Below are 23,030 nucleotides of genomic sequence, written 5' to 3' on the forward strand. Positions count from 1 at the left end.
GTATTCTGCGTAATTAATAAAAATTTAGAAAAAAACATTCAACTTTATAAGGAATAAGTCTTATTCTTTATATGTGGCTAAAACCTGACTTACAGTGGATTAATGTTGCAAAAGGAATTAAGAGTATAAGTCAGGCAATATACTCTATGTGTACATAAAGCTCGAAACTTGGAAAAAAGTGCCTAAATATAAATGAATTTGTGGAAGATTTCAAAACGAGAAAAGCAACCAGCGTAATAAAATTATTGGGTAAAAATTGAATACAGATAAAGGGATTCAGAGGGAGACCTAGTTACTTTGTGATAAAATGTTGTTCTGAATATTTTCTTATTTATGTTCCTCCTCAAATGTATACATTCTGTCCTAACATGAAACCTTCAAAGGCACAAACACCCTGATAAGGAGGTGGAGGGTACTTACTGGTACCTCTGACTCAGTACTGGAAGGAAGTAGTAGCTGACTTTAACAGTTCAAGCTGTAAAACTACTCCACAGATACCACTTCCCTCTGCTGCACTGGTCTGAAAATGACTAAACTAGCAGGCTTAAAGTTTTAACACCGATGTCCTATATTAAGACAACTAACAACGGAAGTAGTTCTATTCAACTGTTCCCAAGAGAAAATTCCTTCAAGTCCGCTCATACCTGGAGTTCCAATCAGAAAGACGTCTAAGCTTTGTTCTGGTCTAGGAAGGAGCTTGGCAGCTACTTTGAACACTGAATGAATTAAAGTAATCTACCATATAACCATTAGGCAGCGACTTTCCCCTGAATAGCCTACCGCGTCAACATACTGCAGAGTTCTTGTAACATCATCAGACTGTTGCCTCTTTTATAAAAATTTCTATTGACATTCCACACGGATTTGCACTTATTTAATAAGTCTTCTTTTCCTCTAGCTACTCTCTGAAGGATTTGATATAAGAGACATATCTACATTTACATTTATGGACAACCAAAAAGTAGAAATATCAAAGGACTAAAGAGTTTGATAAAAGTAGAAACTGTAGAAGTTTTATGAAGAGGCAGAGGAGCTCTAACACAGACCTTACTAGAAAAATAGGTACTAGTGTTTGGTGGTGCATGGTAATATGAGTTAGCTGATTTCCATCGCCATTTTCAAGCATTCCTTTGGAAAATATAAATTTAGTGTATGATATTGTTACAGTGCATTAAGATTAAGAATTTCTCTTGTGAGTTACTAGCATTGTATTCATACCCCAAATGATAGCAGAGCAAAGGAGCGATGCTGCTGTCACTGCTGCTACAACTTTGGCTTAGGCCGAAACATCTGACGGACAGTTTGAAAAAGAGCTCAGTACAGGTCAAAGGGAGGTCATACTCAGTTTTCAAGGTACTCTCACAGTTTAAAAAGAGCTCATTGTAGCATATTAGAAGTTAAGTGCAATTGAAAGAGGCAATTCAATTTAAAGAGAGGGCATTATATTTGAAAATTTAAAAATAAAGGTCAATTAAGGTTCAAAACATTAAAATGAGTTCACTACAGAAAAAAAGGAATAAATTGAATATTATATATGCTGCTGTTATTAACATAGGGTCTTTAGCAAAACACGGGCAATATTTCCGGATCTTATAGGGTTGGAATGGAAGACTCATTTTCAAATCAAAGCACCGCTGCAGGAAAATTTAGCGATTGATCAACCAAGATGAAAAATAGTAAAGGAAAAAAGAAGAAAAGCAAAAGACAAGAAAAAAAGGACATCAGCTGGACAGCAAAGGGTGTCAGAAAATGATAACATGTACTGTTATACTCGTTACTGTACCTCTGAAAGCATACCAATGTAACTCTAATGTGGGCTTATTTAACTGAAAAGACAGTTCTTTTTCAAGGACTAAAACTGCTTTTTCCTTCTGAGAGTGAGTATATATATTATTATGATCTTGATACAGATGCCATGAATGAAAATGACCATGAAAGGCTGTGACATGTATGATATATAAAGTATATATATATATATATATATATATATATATATATATATATATATATATATATATATATATATATATATATATGTATACAATATATAGTATATATAATGTGATTTTCTATGAGTCAAGCTGATGAAATGGTTTGCATAGCAACACTTAAGATATTCTAAAGTGTACCAATTAATACTTGAAGGTTTCTTGATTAGCTCTGAAAAAGAATCCTTTCAGGGGGACTTCAATTCTATACATACATACATACATACATATGTATATGTGTGTATATATATACATTTAAACTGTATGCATATATGTATACAGTCTATATGTATATATATGTACTGTATACATATATGCATACAGTATATATGTACGAGTATATATATACTGTATGCATATATGTATATGTATATATGTATATATATACAGTATACTGTATGGATATATGTATGTATGTATGTATATATAAATACTGTATGCATATATGTATGTATGTATATATATATATTTATTTATTTATTAATATATCTGTTTGGAATATATATATTGGATATATATATATATATATATATATATTATATATTTATACAACTGTTTGGATATATATATATATATATATATATATATATATATATATATATATATAAATATCAAACAATTATTTATAAATATCCAAACAATTAAAATACAAACTTAAAAATAAGTATATCACAAAATTCCCGAAAATTTTCTTAACAAATTGAAAAACACAGAAGACAAGCCGAGTCGAACCAACCTATACAGTGGCAATGTCAGGACTGACAAGACATTCCTAACATTGTCACTGAACAGGTTGGTTCGGCTTTGCTTCTCTTCTGTGTTTTTCAATTTGTTACGATATCTTTAGGAATTTTTCCACATGTTACTTCTTTTTAATTTGTCCTTTTTAATTGTTCCTTTTAATGGTTTAAATTCTTCATCATGGTGCATTTTTAATTTTAAATGTGTAACTTTTGCGTAATTTATATTATTTATTTTGTACAGCCCTTGAAAATGTAATGAAGACATTACGAAACGTCAGGAATATATGACCGTCTTTAGCAACAAGACTCCGTGTCCTCCTCCTCATTTATATATATATATATATATATATATATATATATATATATATATATATATATATATATATATATATATATATATATAATATATATATAGTATCTATATATACAGATGTATATATACATATATATGCATATATACACTGTATATATATATATATAAATATATATTATTATATATATATATATATATATATATATATATATATATATATATATAATATATATATATATATATATATATATATACATAATATATATATATATGTTTAATACTATATATTTGTTTAATCTAACATAACATATGCAATGAGATTTGCTATGACGAAATGGACTTCACAGTAATATTTATGATATTCGAAAGTTGCAGTTATACTCGCACGTTTCCTTGATTCACTCTGAAAGTTGGATTCCAGGGGATCGAATTCTATATTTAGAATTCCACGTATATTAAATTAGTATTATATGATAAATTCCCAAAGAATTTACAAAAATACAGTTCTTCCCTGACAGGGAATATACTAATTTGAAGGCAGTGCCGTTTACAGGAGATTTACTCCTGACAGAGAAATTACGACCCTAAACTAGTTCTGGTACACAGATATGAGTTACGGGAGTAAAGTGTCAAAATTGTAAAGTTTTTGTAGCAGAGATTAAAATAATTATCGGAAGAATATATGGGGGCCACGTTAGAGTGACAAGAAAGGAGGGCGATTAACTTGCCCCCAGACATGTGATGATGTATTTTTTTGTATTTTTTTATGTCTAAGGTAAAAAATAAAAAATATCAATCTGAAAACCGGATGGACGAGGTATTACAGATGCATTAGAGGAGAACGATGGATTATGAGTGTTACTATAAGGCTCTGAAAATAACACATTTTTCCGTTTTACAGGTTAATTTGTAGCAAATGCGGTAATCAATTTTTTGTTGTTGAACTGAACTGAATTGAATTGAATTCAGAACTTAGGCCATAGGCCAAGCACTGGGACCTATGAGGTCATTCTGCTCTGCAACGGAAACTGACAGTGCACAATGTTTGAAAGGTGTAACATGAGGAAAACCTTGCAGTTGCACTATGAATCAACTGTTAGGAGAGGGTGGAAAGTAAGACGGAAGAAAGAGCATATGAAAAGAGGTACAACAAAAGGAACGAAAGGGGTTGCAGCTAGGGGCTGAAGGCACGCTGCAAAGAACCTTAAGTAATGCCTACAGGGCACCGCATGAGGTGCATTGACGGCACTACCCCCCTCATGGTTTTTCTTTTTTTTTTTGTTTTTTTTTTGACAACCACAGACTTTTCTAATGACACTGAATCGTACAAAATCGGCCAGTGCACCTACCCATGAGACGTGCTGAGGGAATCGCGCCTCCCTGGAAGATCGTGTGGGGAGAGAGACTCGCGGCGAAGGGTGATCCGAGGCCCCACGTGGCTGGATGTGTGAGATGAGCGAGATGATAATGATGTGTTGTTGCTTTTGATGGAAGCAGACCTTAGTACTCCCTGGAAAGGTGCATTATTATTATTCAAAATGTGCAGACTCTCATATGGAACTGGCCAAAAGGGCGTTCGCTTACAAGGCAGATTTCCACAAGGACAGAATTCTCGAGTGTTAAAAACTAACAAAAAACAAAAGAACAGAATTCTTGAATGTTAAAAACTAACAAAAATCAAACGAACAGAATTCTTGAGTGTTAAAAACCAACAAAAAACAAAAGAACAGAATTCTTGAATGTTAAAAACTAACAAAAAACAAAAGAACAGAATTTCTGAATGTAAAAAACAAACAAAAACAAAATAGAATTTTTGAATGTTAAAAACTAACAAAAATCCAAAGAACAGAATTCTTGAGTGTTAAAAACTAACAAAAAGAAAACAAGAGAGCAGAATTCTTGAGTGTTAAAAACTAACAAAAAACAAAATAACAAATTCTTGAATGTTAAGAACTAACAAAAATCAAAAGAACAGAATTCTTGAATGTTAAAAACTAACGAAAAACAAAAGAACAGAATTCTTGAATGTTAAAAACTAACAAAAAACAAAAGAACACAATTCTTGAGTGTTAAAAACTAACAATAAAAGAACAGAATTCTTGAATGTTAAAAACTATAAAAAAAACAAAAGAACAGAATTTCTGAATGTAACAACAAATAAAAAACAGAGACAATATCAAACAACAAATACCAACAGATAGGTAGAGTCTTAGAATTGGGCCAGGAAAATCTAAGGCAATGGTGCACGGCACTTTCATGAGCTTTAGTACTTTATTACTTTCTTCCAAACTTATGAACGCTGACATTGATATTACTACCAGAAAGACTTCACGCTGCACCAGAAAGAAATCTACAAACTGTAATCTCCTTTTTAATTTTTGTTCTCTAAGAAAAAAGTGTTACGACTGGCATCTATCACACGGTTTTTTGGCGGATGAATAATTTTACTCAGCCAATGGAGGTGTAGCAAACACCCAAATGAGCATGTTGCAAGACAATCTGGTAATGCTTAATGATATTGGGAGATAAATAAATGTATAAATATAAATTAGTAGATAAATTCTTATCTGAAGACAATAAAAGACCTATCACCAATGAAGAAAACATGAAGCATAATTCATAAGCCACGAAACTAACAGGTACCTGTGGACGGTCGCATTGTTCAGCAGTGCAATAGAGGGCCATTGCAGGTGTGAGCCTATTGTTCAGTTCCCCACGCCCACCTGACTCCAAGGTGGCGTGGGGCGATCCTTGAGGTGTGGCAGCGGTGTGAGTGATGATGGGCGGATAGCCCAAATGGGAGTGGGGTGTTGCCATGATGGGCGTGAATCCGGCTGGCGTTGGTGGAATAGCTGACTCTGGTAACCGTATCTCACGTGCTTGAATTTGAGGCATCTGAAGAAGTTTGCTTTCTGCAATAAAGAAGAAAATATGCAGAAGCCATATGAGAGAGAGAGAGAGAGAGAGAGAGAGAGGAGAGAGAGAGAGAGAGAGAGAGAGAGAGAGAGAGAGAGAGAGAATCAAATACAGTATAAAATTCAATATAGATTTACAGAGAATCTTTCCTATGTTAATATATAGAGCATTTGCTAAAATAAAAAAAAAAACATTGTAGTAAGCACCTATTTCATACTGCATCTCCACAGTTGGAATTAATTTTCTTTGGATAGGTTTTCAAAAATATATATAGTTCTGTTGGTTCTATGTGAAATAAATGTTAAGAAAAAAGCAAATTACAGTAGATTTAATTTTCGCTCATTTCTTGTTTTAGTATAATACAGTCTCAACAATGGACGAAGAAGTTTTACAATTCAAGCAATTCTCCTGGAGTCGTACAGAAATCTGATGACATTAGTTTTCCTCACCTCTAGTAGGCCTTGATTTATAATTCAAACAAATGCCTAGAGTACATCAACGTTTGTTAGGTTTCAAGTTGTTGTACCACCTTCAAGTTGTTCTTACGTTTCTTCTTCATAGCAAATGTCTCATTGCTAGTATACTGGAGTCAGTTTTCCATTCTTAGAATTTAACCTTATATAGATTTCATTGATAAACAATCTTTAAATTAAGCTTTCGTATAATTTTCTTACACAACTGGAACAGAAAATACAGTTTGCAAGCTGAATATTCATGAATATGACCAAGGCTAAACAATATTTGTTCTAAAATGCTTATCTCTTAAACCAGCCTGCTACCTTAATCATGTTGCACTTCGGATATAAGTGACGAAAGTAAGAAAAGAAAAAAAAAACTTCATGGACTGCCCAACGCAAAGCAGCAAATCAACTTCAAACAAAGTGACAAAATGGCAATTATACCTTTTTCAATGTTGCACTTTGGCTCAGCATACAGGAGTTTCTGTCTCAGCTGATTCTCTTTAATTCTCTCCTCGTTCCCCTTCAGCATGCGCCGTTCATCCTCAGGAGCGTCCAGAGTTGAGGCCGACCTCTTCTTCTCATCCTAGTGTTGACCAGAGACACTTTAGTGGCTGCTTAACTTCTCACTCAAGTGCCTGTTTAGTGCCTCTTTTTTTTTGTCACTTCATGGGGCTAATCACTGACTTGTGGTTAAGGAAGGTATCAAATATGCTCCGGCAAATCATAACACCAGCAGGTTTAATAGGTATATAGTGCAGATCAATCTCAGTATTAAAAAACATTGACCACAACGCAAGGAAATTTTACATTGCAAAAGTTCAAGAAGTTGCTGGAGCCTATCTGACCTTCCACCCCTTTTAGCCAAAGTGAGTTAAGCTCATGGCTCAGACTACTGGATTCCATGTGCTACGGTTTTGAATGCACACAGTCTCCACTATTTGAAAATATGGCATGGATTAAAAAATTTACACTACTTGATGTACAAAAGTACAGTATCAGGAAATGTTTTACGATGAAAAATTTGAACTACAACCATTACTTATAAGGCATACACTTGTCTATGAGGGTTAGACTTTATATACTGATATGACAACTGGAAATGGAGAAAACAAAATAAAATTCTCAGCATCCTACCAAGACGAAAAAAATCTAAAATTTAAAAATGATTCATAAGGTCACTTAAAGAGGCATGAAGTAACAAATTCCTACTAACTGGATAAAGTATCCATTTAAACCTAGGAGAATAAACGTTAAGAAATAAAGAAATTAGAAAAGAAAACATGACAGAAGCAACCAACACACTTTTAGGACCATATAAACAACTGGGCCACCCATACACATGCAAGTCAAGCATTGGAATAACGATGAAACTACAGACAGAGCTTCAGTCACCATGAAGAGTAATCTGAGTCTTTCTGACTCTTCACAGTAAAACCAAAGCTCTACAATTGGAACTTCAGTTACAGTGGAAGGTGATTGTCTTGTTCTACCATTTCACTACAACTGAAGATTAAGACCAAAACTGAAAAATGTAATTTTGGGTTTATGTGACATGGTCCACCTGAGTACAACACAAATGGCCTTTGTATTCATTCCAATGTGCATGCAGTCGTTATTACAACACTTCCTCAAATTGTCATGCTGTCATTCCCGATGCAGTGCAGATTGTACAAACAGTGCAGACAGGTAAGTTACAAGAGTTGTACAGGTGTACAGAAGAAAGCCAAGAGGCATGGGACAGGTAGGGTAAGGCACACATATTATCGGGTATGAGGGTACAAGAGGCGGCGATTCATCATCATTATTCTTAAAACTGTATTCAATTCAGAATCCATTCTGGGACAATAAATGCTGGTCAATATAGATTCAAATGGGTCACATAATAAACACGATTGTGTGGAACAGTATCTCGGTGCATCTACTATCAGATGTCTCGGGAGCAGTACTCACAGGTGTGGTACTGTAACAAGAAGAGACATACAAACTGGACATTCATAAGATAAATAGTGTTTCAGGAGGTAGGGCAAAAAACGGAAGGTGGTACTGACGAGATGTGATAAGTTAACATTCCTGGATGGGTTGGGAAATAATCACAACAAATATCAGAATAAGTCTTTTGAACAACACGATCCACCAGCCTCATTGTTGTGTTGGAAACTGGTGGGGTTATGAGGCTCAAATGCCTTCTGTAACACAAGGTGTCACGTGCCATTCCCAGCTGGTTAGGTTCTCCCATCTCTCTCTTACTAAAAAACACACACAGGAGGATATGACCATCCATATTCTAAGATCCATCACAAAACAGGGACAAATGGTTATGCAAAAACAAGAATTTCTCATCATCACAACTAATAACCACTCCTTCAAGTGTGCATATCATCTGCTTGCTATCAGTGTGTGGACAAAGACTCATATCTTTCATCTAAATGAGAGAGATTCTAGGTTTTCTAAAGAGCAGGTGGCATCCTCGATTGACATCGTGCTTCTGCTACCACAAAGACCAAATTCAGAGAACTACTGTACAGTACTTTGGGAAAAACTGTCATACATTTGTCGTGCACTGCCAGAGCTAACAGTTCTTGTATACGTAAAAAAAAATAACAAGTCAAGAACACCAGAGAATGGTCCATCTATCTTATCGAGGAAAAAATAAGTATGAAAGACGTGCGATCAGTTTCTGCCCATTTCCAAAAACTACAAAAAATTTACCACTCCAGTAACCAATCACAGAAATACAGTAAAATTTGAAGGACTACAAAAACAGATTTTGACACTATTCTAGCCACATGAAGTTAATTCTTTTTTAAACGGGACATTGTTAAAGTGAATCACATTATGTGTTGTGGACACACTCAAGAAGGGCAGAGTTAGAACAGCAAGGTGATGATACCTCTGTGATCTCAGTGCCCTCTACTACAGGCATCCCAGGGCTCAGGAGCACCACGGGCGTCCCGGGGCTAAGGACCTCAGGGGATGATTCCTTGCATAAGTCAAAAGTGCCTCTGGACTGACTCGATGTGCATTTGGGCAGTTCTGAAACTTCCCTACTCGAAGCTTCTTCCTTGTCTTCCAGGCGGATGTCTCCAGGATTTTCCGCGTCAGACGGGTTATCATTAGCACAGATTACCCCGCTCTCCTCCTCTTCTTTGCGCTTTTGTTTCTCAAGCTCTTTTTGTTCTTTTTCTAACCGTTCGTTCCGCTAAAAGAGCGAATCACAGTGTTAATAATGAATGGTGAAAGAGCTCGTGTGGGGACTCTCCTCATGAAGTATTGGAGTTACTTTTTCAGTTTGCATGAAATGCTCCATTAACTAAAAAAGGACACTCAAAAGCAACCCCTCCAATGATAACAATTAAGCAGGATTATTGTGCCAAAGCTTTTTTTAAAAGGTGCAGTTTTAATAAATGAAACTAAAATTGGCCAAACAGGCAGTGGATTAAGCAGGAAGGGAACTGGAGAAAAGAGAATTAAGGGAAATGATTTGGCAATTAAAGGAGAGCAATGATCTCTTTCAATAATGGTTTTCCTGGAGCCAACACGTAGTACATAAACAGCAAAAATAACACATTAAAGAAAAAAAAAAGCACACTATGGCATCAGCGACGCCACGTCATAATAAAAATCTGAATTTTTAATAATAGAATACCTGTTAGTTGAATTTATTTTATAGCTGAAAGTCGCGATGCTTATAATACAAATTTCTGTTCTTAATGTTACTTTTTTTATACACGTGAAAGAAACAATTTTTGAGAATGCTTTTAAAAATGAACTAAGATTTGCAATGAAGGTACAAATCTGCCAAGAAAAGTTGTTAAAATTACAAGTATAATGCCTCCTATAATAAGGTTTTTGAGGCAGTTAGAAGTTTTTGGTAAATTCAGTACCTTGATCACCGGATGGATTAGCTAATAATGCAAATCACTTCTTGTTTCAGTGGAGCTATTCTCTATCAAATACATGAAATAATATTGTGTTTTCAGGGAATTTCTTATAGATTCAGAATAATATACTCTTGAAATTACCCGGGAACCATCTTGACCTCATCTATGATAAATAACTGAAAATTACACTTTCTCTGATACTTCACAGTATGCAACATAGAAATTAATGTTGCTTATACTCTGCAGATGAATAAAAATAGTCCTGTTTTTTCATTTGGATGACATTTTAATTTTCACTGATACGATTTACTATTTTGTGGCGTAATCACATGACAAAAAGACAGGAGCAACCTGACATGAACGTTCTTCTGGGTAAAGCCAAACTTACAAAATAACTCTTGCTAAAAGCCAGTCGGAATAATCCACAAATCTAAATTGAACCTAGGTCGAAAAACTTAACAGACGCAAATGAGTGCAGTACTCGCATCTAAAATACAGAATAGCAGAGTTAGTAAGGGCTTTAGAAGTCTAGAAATAGTTAAAAAAAAATGATAGAATAAGCAAAACCATAAGTCAACAAATAAATAAATGGGTTCACAGGGTGAGGGCGGACGATAAACTTCCGGAATAGTAGGGTAAAAAGTGAGGCTGTTCCCTAGAAGACAAGAATGGTGCGAGTGAATTTATTATTGCAAATGTACGTCAATACTTTTATTTAGATAACAGACTGACAGATAGAGAGGGAGGGGGTATATACAGGGAAGGCGAGATAGAAAAAATATCAATACAGTATATTCATACATACATACATACGTATGTAGGCTGTATAATGCTTATTATGCATTCACAATTTTTTTTCTATCTGCTACCGAGGAAAGAGAGAGAGAGAGAGAGAGAGAGAGAGAGAGAGAGAGAGAGAGAGAGTTGTAGTAACTGTCTGCAACAGAATTGGATCATATGCTGATGTATTAATAACAATGATGCCGCATGACCTTGTTTTGTTCGATCATTGGTCCTTGTGAAGCAAATCATACCAAGCAGCCATTTTATAATGGTTAAATAGAAGTTCTGCATGAAGCCTTTATGAAGAGAAGAATGAAAAAGATCAAATATAAACTGTTCAAACTCTCATCTGAACTAAAAAAAAAAATATGTATATAGTCTTTTATACGATGCTAATTACAACAAAGGTTTGGCTTTTTAAAGATGTAAATTAAAAGGAACAAAGTATCTTGATTTTTTAGTTGCATAATTATTAAACCGACCAGCAAAGCTGTACAGCATTTCGCAACACGAAGCTTCATTAAAAACTACATACTGTTGTGATATGTTAGTAATACTATGTATGATTGGGATGATTAAAAAACTCATCACATACGATTTTAATGATAAAAAAGTATATATTTTGAATTCTTGATGGAAATATTAAACGGTGCAAAGAACCATATCAAATGACATGAGAGTTTGAAGATTTCTTTCAAGTAGAAGAAATGAATATTATTCACAGTTTTCTAGGACGGGGCTGTATGTCTCTCCCGTTCGGAATGAGCAAATCAAGAAGCTAAAGCCTGAGCAAGAGAAAATTATGTGGATGCTTTCATTGACACCATCTTCTGCTCCTTCAAGCTGTCCGAAAAGAAGTGTGGGGACCATGGAATACAGTGGGAAAACTATTGCTAAGAATGAATGGTATGAAACATCTCTCACTAGGCATGACTGACTATGGGATAACTCTTAATGACAGATAGTACTGTAAAACAAATTTTGAGGATTAACTAAAAGCAGGATTTCAGTTTTTGTTTGTGTGTGCAAAGGAGCAGCAGATACCCAGCAGCTACGCTGCAAGACTTGAACCAGTCAGAGAAGGCGAAAGAGGACAGAACTAAAATCAAAGAACACTGAGGGGCTCAAGAAGAAAAAGTGGAGTGAAATGCGGAAAAATGTAATCTGTACCTTTCCTGCCTTTGGAAAGATTGCAAAAAGAAGATGCAAAAAACCAAAGCTGATGAAGGTGCCTCAAAAACTGTTTCTTGATTCAAAGAGCAGAGTATCATAACAGATCAATGTTTGATGATGAGTCCATTCACAGTGACAGAGAGATAGAGAGAGCAGATGCTGGTGGCGGTCCTGTGCATTTTTGCCGGCTGGCTTCAGTCTCCTCCAAGGGCCAGCCGGGTGATTTATGGAAGGAAGGCAGCAGCCCGCGGCGGCGGGGCAACGCCGCCCCCAGACAATGCACAACAGGGCATGGGGGCATTATGCACAGGGCCACTCAGTGCCGGCACCTGCCAATGCCCACAAGCTACCAACTTACACTACCTCAAAGCGGAATTCTGTTATCTTGCATGGCAGCAGGCGACTCTCTCTGCCCGTGATCTGACAAGAACCGTTGTGCCCTGTTAGAAGGGGCATTGTGACTACAGTAACTTGCGCCACCGGCTTTTAAATCTTTCTTAGCCCAAACCCTTTACAGTGTTTACATGTCAATTTGTAAATGCAACAGGTTCACAACTCCTGATGTCTTCAGCGTGCACCAGAAATTGTCACTGAGGACACGTCAGGATGTCATTTCTTTTCTTCTTCTCTTTTTTTCTTAAAAGGAGTTCGAATCAAGACCCAACGGCGCAGGCACATTATTTTTTAAGTTGTTATACCCCAACATCTAGATACCAGCGTTTGCTTTATTTAACTGAGATAATGGCATTCATGCCAATTGAATCAAACACTACTGCAATGACTTATTTACTGAACCTTTTGCAGAGAAGCAGTTGTTTTCATCAGTTATTTGAAAGACTCCTAGTTAGTAATATTAGTCATGGTCCCTACTGCAACGTTTCCAGAAGTCTACATGGGGTGTGGTATCGTCTGACTACTGTTTCAAGATGGTATTCTCAACAGGGGCGCTAGATAACGACTGACAGTCTTAACAAAGCAATTTTTTTACCAGTAATGTGATTTTAATTGAACGTAATATTCACGTCTTATATCCCTACATCAACTAACAACGAAAATTTTCAGAACTGAGCCTCGTTGCAAGGCTAAATAATAAAGGCATGTGAAATATACATATGTAATGATTAACCCGTAGCAATCAAAACCCATAACCAATGAAAACCTTATTCAATATTAGGCAACTGGGTATACTGTAAAATCTGAATATGCAAAAATGTGGAATAACTGTTGTAGCCCCGTTTTCCTTCCTTCTCGTTTGCGTTTTTCTTGGTTGGGGGCGGAGGAGGGACTTTAGATAAAGGTACTGGGTTGCCTATCCCGTCAACTTCGATAAAAAACGGACAGACGGAACTGCATTTGCAATTAATTCCTAATACCCCACCTGTCAGATGTTAAGAAACTCGAGTGGGTTTGTACAGGAACAAGAAATGAAGACAGAGCCTATATAAAAGCTTGTATGGCACAATGTACGCAATTCTAAAAGGTCTTAGCAACGTCCCTGCGACCGTTAGCCACACTGCTTTCTGTCTTTTACTTTTCATCTGTTCCTTTAGGCTTCTCCCAACCTAGCATTTAGACTTCTTTAACCTTGTCTAATTCCACATTTCACTCTCCATTTCAAAACCAATCGTTTTGGGCAGCCCTGTTAGACTATAAATGTGAATCACTGATGGTCAAGAAATCTGTATTAATAATACAGTTAATGATAATTCAGAGTTAGTATATGACGAAATGCTGTAGAGATGAAGCCCGTAACTAATTTTGAGGGAAAAACCGCAAATTCCACACTTCTGTTTTGGGTGACAATTTAAACTAGCTCTATTCCGTTTTTAAGATGACAACATAATAAAATTAAGCAATTTCAGAGGCCAAGTTACACAATATACGGGAAATATATTTCATTTAGCGGCCGAGACCAATATATTTGATTCGCTTTACCCATGGCGAAAATTTTTCACTCTTTTTCCAAATTTAAGGAGATGGCTTGCTGTCAAGAACCACAAACAATAATCGTAACAAAACATGAGAAAAACATTTTTGTTATCTCTACAACACTAAGCAGCAAAACAAAGATAATTATTTGCATTATTCTGAAAGCTCCACCTGAAACTGAAAACGAAGCCACATTATCAGTATAAAAATGGAATGATGGAATGATGGAACGAGGAAGTGTGACATTCCTGGTGAAAACACAAAGAGCAACTGGAAAGAAGAAGTAAAAGAATGATTTTCTTAAACATGGCCGCCATTTCCTTGACCTCTGATTCAGAAAACTCAAAGTTATTAGCAAGTACAATTCTAAAATAAAAGCCACCAAGAGTCATTTAGATAATTATTGCGAAGAATGCAGCACAATTTTGATAAAATATGTAGAAATACTAAAAATTACGGGTTTATATATACTGTATACGTATATATACATTTATATTATATATATATTTAATAATTTACATACACACTCTACACATTTTTCGTTCAGGTTCTACGGACCATGTCAGGAAAAATATGAGGATTTTCAGTACGTCTTAAAAATCTATTGCTTTGTATTTACACATATTTCATAAGCATCACTGTTGTGCTTTTATTTTATACTTCTCACAAATTAGAAAATGCAAAATTAATATCACAAATTATCATCACGTTTACTAGCATTCACAATAAGCACAAATGACCTGACCATTAAATCAGTCTGACGGACCATTCATTAGATCCGTATAGCCTTACAGCAAAGATTTCCAAATGAATTACAAGACAGAGACTCACAGAGATTCAAGAGTCTGGGGCCATGTTCAGGAAAGACGGATGGATGCTATAGAGTGTTCAGTAAAGAGACAAAGAGGTACGCCGGTTATTAATACAGTACATATATATATCCAGACTCATGCCACACATTACGGCAATACCGACAATACACCAACATACAGAGAAAAGATATTGAAGCCATGTCCAATGTGGCTGAGTTCCACTGCGGCTAATATAAAACGTGGCTTAGATTTCACATCATCCAGAACGTTTATAAACGCCAGTTCACGTGCCTAAGACAGATACTTGGTAAATTTAAATACCGTTTCACGTGTCTAACATCAAATGCAATTCCACGTGGCAAACATCAAATGCAATTCACGTGGCAAACTTAATGATGCCACTTCACGTGCCTAGCACATCGGAAGAAGTTAAATGCATTTCGTGTGCCTAACAAATCACGTAACGTTCAATGCATTGTACAGTATGTGCCTAACATCTCACGTGTCTAACATTGAAACAGTTCCATGAAATACAAGGAGGCCATATTGAAGAGTATTCACAAAAACAATATTCCGACGGCGACGTCAGTCTTGGGAGGAGAGCAATGTCATATGAAGGAGCAAAGGTGTGAGGAGGAGGCACTCTTTGAAAGGCAGTGGGAGATTAAATAAAGATTAAATAAAATTCAATACTGTCACCCCTGAATCTGCTCCCTATTCAGCGTCATGAGATTCACAACGTAATATCCACACTAATCACTAACAACAAAAACTATACTATCATTATTACTGCTAATACTATTCATAATACTGATAATAATAGTGAAAACAACAGTAACTCAATGTTATTAACCACGTTTCTGCTTAACGATGTACTACAGTGATTGGGAAAGATAACGAAAACGTTACTAAATAAAGAGGCCACTGTCTGTGGAATAATGCTCCACATTCACCTTTACCGCAAATGCTGTTAATCTGATCCGATCAAGTAAAAGAAAGCATGGTTCATTCTATTTCAACATGAAAATAAAAAAAAATATAACGCATACCAATATGCAGGAATGCAGTCAGAGAGCTAACCTGTTGTGTGACTGTCACAGTTTGTGGATAAATTTATGTAACTGTGTGTCTGAGCGCACTGACACTGTATCTAACTGTCTCTCAGAGTGCCTGAAACTGCCACCATGTTTGCATTACTATGTGTGAAAATTTATTAACATATTTGTATGACTGTGCCTGAATGTGTTACAATGTTCGCGTGACTGAGTACCTGAGAATGCTATCATTTTTTAATAACCGTGTCAGCAAGTTTTAACACGTTTATGTGACTGTAAGAATAAGATAGCATACCCGAGTATCTGTTTGTCAGCGTGTCTGAGTGTTTTGGAAGGAGCAAGTTTAAACTTGTAAGGTTGTTTTTTTAAAGGCTACATTTTCTTCAAATTGTTAATATTAATGTTTATAATTTACATGGCAATCAGTAAATTTCAATAATTTTTCCGTCATATTTTAGATACTGCTTCATACTAAATGTTGAGGACTACAATGAAATAGTTAACACAGAGATACCACAGTTGTGGCTAACAGTATCTTGTTAACCTTCAAAGCTAGAAAATAATATACCAAACAAAAATCCTGAACACCTAAGAAAATAATGATCTAGGAATACATAAAACACAGACACATATATATAAACATACATACATATATATAACATATATATATATATATATATATATATATATATATATATATATATATATATATACATATACATATACACGTGTGTGTGTATTTTAGATACGTACGCAAAATTCATAACACATAAAGCCACATGGGCAAATAAACAGCTCGTAAACGCTGATATTAACCGCCATAAGAAAAGACATCTGTCCAAAAAACTTTTTTACTGGGGGCCTCATCGAGAAAGAAGAAGAAGAAGAAACCTTCATTAATTAAAACATCTCGCTCAAAACTGACTACTGTGCTCCGCATTTGACATTGCTGCACACAAAAAGGGATCAGCACATAAAATCTGTGGGGACCAAAAGCGAATGCATGGAGGCGCAGCCACACGCTGGCACTTCCGGCATCTTTGAGCATCTTGCCGGAAACTTTGCGCGAATCAGCTTCTTGTCATTCCCATACCGGCGCGAAATCGAAGTGGCGCGCGCGCATCTGTCAGGGGCGAAGTCGCTCGCACAGACAACTCCATCTCCGACCTCGGCTTGAACTTTGCCGCCAATACCGGCTACTCGACGAAAATTGGCGGCAAGATGCTTAAAGATTCCGGAAAAGTGCTCTCGGTGGCACTGCGTCTGGGAAACAATCTAACTAGGGACTTTTATGGCTCACAATGGCACTACAGAAAGAGAGAGAGAGAGAGAGAGAGAGAGAGAGAGAGACAACTGGAAATTTTTTGAATTTTAGAGCAACTTAAAAGACAAAACCACATCAATGATAATACCTAAAAATAAAACGTCGGTTGTAAAGAACTCAGCACAACACAAAATATCACCACTGGCTAAACTACTTTATGATTGTTGTCCCAAATCACAAAAACAATCTACGCACACATAAACATATGTACATACAGTATTGGCGTCCTGCATATATTATAACATATGAATATAAACAAAAACATATATATATATATATATATATATATATATATATATATATATATTAGGACATTTCTCATAAGAGAGGGTGGCTAAGAAACAAAACAGAGAACAGTGACACAGCTTCGACTACATTATGAATACTCCACAACAATAGCCACTTCATAACCTACACAGAATGCTCAACAGCAGCACATTAAATCCACTTACACACACTGTGCCTTTCACCCCTAAGGTCTTTCCTTTCCCATTTACCTATTTAGCTCCTATCGAGCACTCTCTAAATCTTCCTTTCCTCACCCCTCCTAACACTTTCATAATATACATTCTTCACCAGCTTATTGTTCCCCATTCTTTCCACATGCCCAAACCATCTCAAAACACTCTGATCCATCCTTTCACCTATGCCAACCTTCTCTGTATCTCAACATTTCCTGTCTTCAATTTTTCTTAAGCGCATATGCTGCAAAGCAGAGCCATCTTAACAGCTCCAGCAACTGTCTGTTATTTGCATTTTAAATCCACACTGCACTCCTATGGAAGACAGTCGGCTCAACAGTCTCTCCACACACTGACGACTGATGTCTTTCTTTCCCAATCCTTGGAACAAATCCCGGATCTTTCCTAGGCAGTGACCCCCAAGGGCTTTCGGGGGTCGTTATCTAGGACTAATATTTCTTGGGGGTTGTTATCTTTATGATATTTATAATCTTTTGTTTATGTTTTTACGGTAATTCCCGACGGGCTTGTACAAAACACGCCGCAAAGGTGGATACATACCGGGTTAAAACCCTTGGGGGTCACTGACTAGGAAAGATCCCAAATCCCAGTATCTTCTTGTTTCAGGCAGTCTGTGTCTCAAAGATTTCTCCATCGACAATCATCAGTTATACTTAACCCCAGATACTTATAAAAGTCAACGGCTTCCTTTCTCCCACCATCCATAACAACACTCATTACTCCATCTTCCATCGATCCTCATAATCTCACTCTTGCTCATTTCTTTACAAATTTCCTCACTTGCAAATGCTTTCGAACTTCAATAGTTTTTGCAGTTTCACTTCTCTGTTTCCAATAATTAGAGATATAGGTCACTTGCATATATTAACCATTCCATACTCCAGTCAAGGCACGCTTTCAAACCACGTAAGTTTACGCGCATCTCACGTCCAGATCACTCCATTATAGCGCTCAGTCTACCTGTGATTATGTATTTCACAGGTTTTAAGCAGCATCCTGTAGTTTCTTCCCGTTTTTGTCTCAAAAATTAATAAGTAAACACTTATCATTTTCCACTAATACTGTGATGTGACTGAATATGTTTGTACGTATCATGACAAAAACACAAACACACATTATATAAACATATAAACTCAAACACACAAATACACATTACGTGTGTGTGTGTGTGTGTGTGTAGAATGTACATTCTGTATACATGAAACTCAAGTAACATGAATACACCATACATATACTGCACATACATAACAGATGTACTATAAACTATGTAAGCTGTATATATATATTCACTGAACATTATTTTCCTTACGTAACAGAAAACTACGACAAGAGGTGACATAAAATCACTATTGTTAAGATTCGCAAAACCTGGTTTAGTATCCATTGTGTCCTAATAAAGAAGAAAGTAGGATATCCACTCATTGGAATAACTACAGAGTAGCTGCAAAATGGCAAGATTGATCGAACAAATAGGAAGTAACAAATTCTGGCTAAAATCTGACAAAACATGTACATTACAACTCTAGCAGAGACTACGTTAAGTACACTGTCCTTTCCGACAGTGAGCGAATGAATGAAAACAAGGAATGTATTCATGAATGACGATGCACTAAAGTTTATCTCAGTATGTGAAGGTGAACATGACTGTAACGAATGCAAACACATGATAAACGGAGGTAATAGTAAGAACTGTACCTTGTAGACGATATACGAAAAAGTAATGTGACAAGACAAAAATGTTCACTGAGATGTTAAAGATTATAATAAATATTACGGTATATTTTCTCTTGAAAATGCCTTTAAATCACCTGAAATACATGTAATAAAAAAAAAAATTCTTCAGCAATAAAAATAGACACAGATGTTATAGATGTATTATGACGCCGCAAGCAGCATTATGTGCAAAAGCACTTCAAAAACTTTCGTCTTAATTATGAAAATTTACTAAGACTGATTTCTGTCAGTTAGAGAGACAATGGATATGTCTTACAGAGCTATAAAAAGTGATTTACAGTCCACTCATCAAAAAGTAATGTGAACGAGAAGTATTAAGTGATTATCAAATCCACAGCATCAATTCTTAAATCTTGGCACTGAAATCTTAAATAAGACTTTCATATTTAAACAAATAAACACATTCAAGTAGAAAATCAAGTTTCACCGAAGAGATTCTTCAGCTTACCTCCGCGGAGAATCCCTCGACGAGAATGGCAACTAGCAGGTTGAAGAGGACGTAGTTGCCAAATGTCATCAGAGCCACAAAGTACAGGGAGGCCCAGTGACTCGTCTTTTCCATACCGTTGAAGAGGACAACATTCCAATCTTCCTGTGTCAGGATCTGGCTCCCGGGAGGTGTTATTGTACGAATCATAGGTGAGTAGGATGAAAGGCCACATATGAAAAGATATCATTGTTTTAGGAATCAGTGAAGATGTGTTGTGTTGACGCAGAGATTCAGACGTCGATTGTTGGTACCAGAAGCGATGTGGTGATATGCAAAGTTTGAAAGAAAGAGGAAGAGAAAAAGAAAACACTGATGAGATATTACCCAATACAACATCAAAGAGGGTTGGCTAAGTGATCATAAAAGCAAATACATACATTTTAGCTTAAAATTAACCATGTTAAATATCAGCAACAGCACAATACTTTAAATCGACCATGTCAACAGTTCTACAGTAATAATATATGGAACTGTTCTGTTTTTCATTAAACTGGTTAACTTCGCAAATGATTCTGTAACATTTAAGCTCCAAATAAATAACAAGTAAAATTCAGAAATAACATTTAAAAGATCAAATACCGAGGTTTGTGAAATCCTGATTTCTTCATAATGGCAAAGAACAAAATATGCAAACTTCATTTTAGTTCTCTAAGAAAGTCTATTACTGACTGATTTCTGAATGCTTCACCACATAAGTGCTGATGGATTATTTTAGAGCTGAGAAATATTGTTAGTTCTTTCAACTAAATCTGTATGGTTTCATATTCCCCTGGGTCAAATGTATCTACTTCTACTAAGTCAAATGTATTCCCCGTTTTGACAAAACCCATCATTGTATGATCCAGGGAATTGACTGATTCATGAAAATTTGGCTATAAAGACAAGCACTGGGGCACTTTCAGCCATTCAGTGCTCACAACAGTGAAAAAGGGAAGACGGGGTGGCTGAACAGCAGGATGGAATAAAGGAAGTGGGAACGGAGGTAAAGTAAAAGACTAAATAGTGGGTACAGCTAAGGGACGAAGGGAAGCTTCAAACAACCTTTAGTAATGCCTACAGTGCATCACCTGAGGTGCACTAACATCACTAGCACCCTTCGGGGGATGGTTAAGGGAATGACTATCCAGATGAAGTTTCAGTCCAGAAGCATAAGGTCTAATTCACAAAGTAAATACTAGCTAGATATACAACTACTAATTTGAAAACATGTAATATAATAATTTAAAACCGTATCTTAAACTAGAAATTACTATATACATTAGACTGTTTCCCAACTTCAATCATATGATTTCTTTTTATTAAACTAAAAGAGATAAAAATGCAAACACTTAACATGAAACAATTTTGTGAATGACACGAATGATTTATGATATAACAGCTTAAACTGTCATCAGCTTTATTTCAGGTTAAGTTAGGAAATCATCAAGGTCTTTTTTCATAATCCAAGACAAAAATATTCCTTTACTCTGGTATCTATAAAGCCACTCTATCAGAATATATTCAAGACTTACTTTGAAGGTACAAGTAATACAGACGACATTTTGTAATGTATTTCAAAGATAACGAATACTGGTATTTAATTCAGCTGGCATTACCAGACTGAAGTAGTTCATGAGTTCATGTAGTTCATGAGCAGAGATGATAATTTGCAGAATGATGGTTTGCATCAAATACAGAAAACTGGACGAAACAATACTTGTATCCTAAACTGAACTTACCTTACAAGTGTGCTTGTAAGCTCACAGTTGTTATATACACACGTTCTTGCTTATCATGAGTAACAGTTTCTCTAAGAGACCACTAAGTTTTGAAAAGAGTACAAATTCTCATGAATGACATGCATTTGACCTTGCTATATTGTCTCAATTATATCTGTTCTTTGACTTTCATCGCTGTGTAAAACCGTAATGACGTTTAGATACAAAGCATGCTAACTGTCACAGTTTAACATCCATCTGACTTTCCTAGCAACTGTTGACTCACCTGCACATGCGATCACAGGTCAAAATGAACTCTTACGTTGAGATCAGTGCTATATTTTTGCTAAATAAGAAAAAAACTTGTGTGACTAACTTCTCTATGATAATACTGTATACAATCAAACTAACCTATTGAGCTTGGACTATATGTTTTCAGTCTTATGACTAATAAACTTAATGGTCATAAAAATAAAATTTTCAGTTTTATGAATAATAAATTGCTTCCTATGCAGGATCAGCCAGTGTCAAGGACACTTGCAGCTCTGACGTCAGATAACGTCTAATAATAATAATTCAAACAGGATCAGGGTTATGGTGGAAACATGAACATCTGGCTTACTACTGCCAAAAGTTATTACTTGGAACAAGACACAATGCATAATGTCTGTTTCAAATGATACTGCGCAGAAATTCCATTTTTCTAGTTCCGGTGATATCAAGACGATAACGTTTGTGAGGTTCCCATATGAGACTGTACTCCAACAACTGAGGTCAGCTGCATTGTTAAAGGAGGGCTAGAATAATCTCGAAAAATACTACATACAAATCCCTCAGCTGATGAAGGAAATCGTGGATTTTGTAACACCACATCTTGCAGAAAAGACTGCACTGGAATAAAAGAAGTTTAATTCACATCCAACTGTAAAACATCGTGGCAAACTCTTGGGCAGATCACACAGGCAAAAGACAAAGAATGATTGAAAAAAATCTGAAATCTGTTACACCAATTAATCATTTAACAGGAACTATGGATAGCGTTGCCAAAAATCTTACAACAGGATGGACACAATAAGTAGCAGAGTTTTTACTTCTGATCCCGAAGATCCTGATGACTCAGAAGCTTTCAGACTACAGGGGACAGCTTATATAGACCTTCTTTAGTGACGAAATTTGAAATTCTGTTTATTACCCAGTTCAATGCTGCTCTGATGATTTTGGAAGACTATGACAAAATATCTCTAATCAT

At 35.8% G+C, this 23,030-nt stretch overlaps 1 protein-coding gene across 14 annotated transcripts in view; it reads right to left on the reverse strand.

Annotated features, from left to right (window-relative positions):
• The window catches only part of Ca-alpha1T (Ca[2+]-channel protein alpha[[1]] subunit T), a 132,792-nt gene that overhangs the window by 62,436 nt on the left and 47,326 nt on the right, over window positions 1-23,030 (reverse strand). For 12 of the 14 annotated variants that reach the window (XR_010855665.1, XM_067118708.1, XM_067118700.1 and 9 more), the window contains 5 exons: window positions 20,043-20,198; window positions 9,312-9,620; window positions 6,863-7,004; window positions 5,688-5,956; window positions 4,394-4,554 (listed from right to left, as the gene is read on the reverse strand). Coding sequence is in view for 13 of the 14 variants with exons in the window: in XM_067118708.1 (XP_066974809.1) it covers window positions 4,394-4,554; window positions 5,688-5,956; window positions 6,863-7,004; window positions 9,312-9,620; window positions 20,043-20,198 (1,037 nt within the window). In the remaining variant the exon portion in view is untranslated. The remainder of the gene's footprint in view (window positions 1-4,393; window positions 4,555-5,687; window positions 5,957-6,862; window positions 7,005-9,311; window positions 9,621-20,042; window positions 20,199-23,030) is intronic. The other 2 variants (XM_067118707.1, XM_067118706.1) reach the window with 1 other exon arrangement.

The sequence above is a fragment of the Macrobrachium rosenbergii genome, chromosome 16 (assembly GCF_040412425.1).
Source record: "Macrobrachium rosenbergii isolate ZJJX-2024 chromosome 16, ASM4041242v1, whole genome shotgun sequence".
NCBI classification, from domain to species: Eukaryota; Metazoa; Arthropoda; class Malacostraca; order Decapoda; family Palaemonidae; genus Macrobrachium; species Macrobrachium rosenbergii.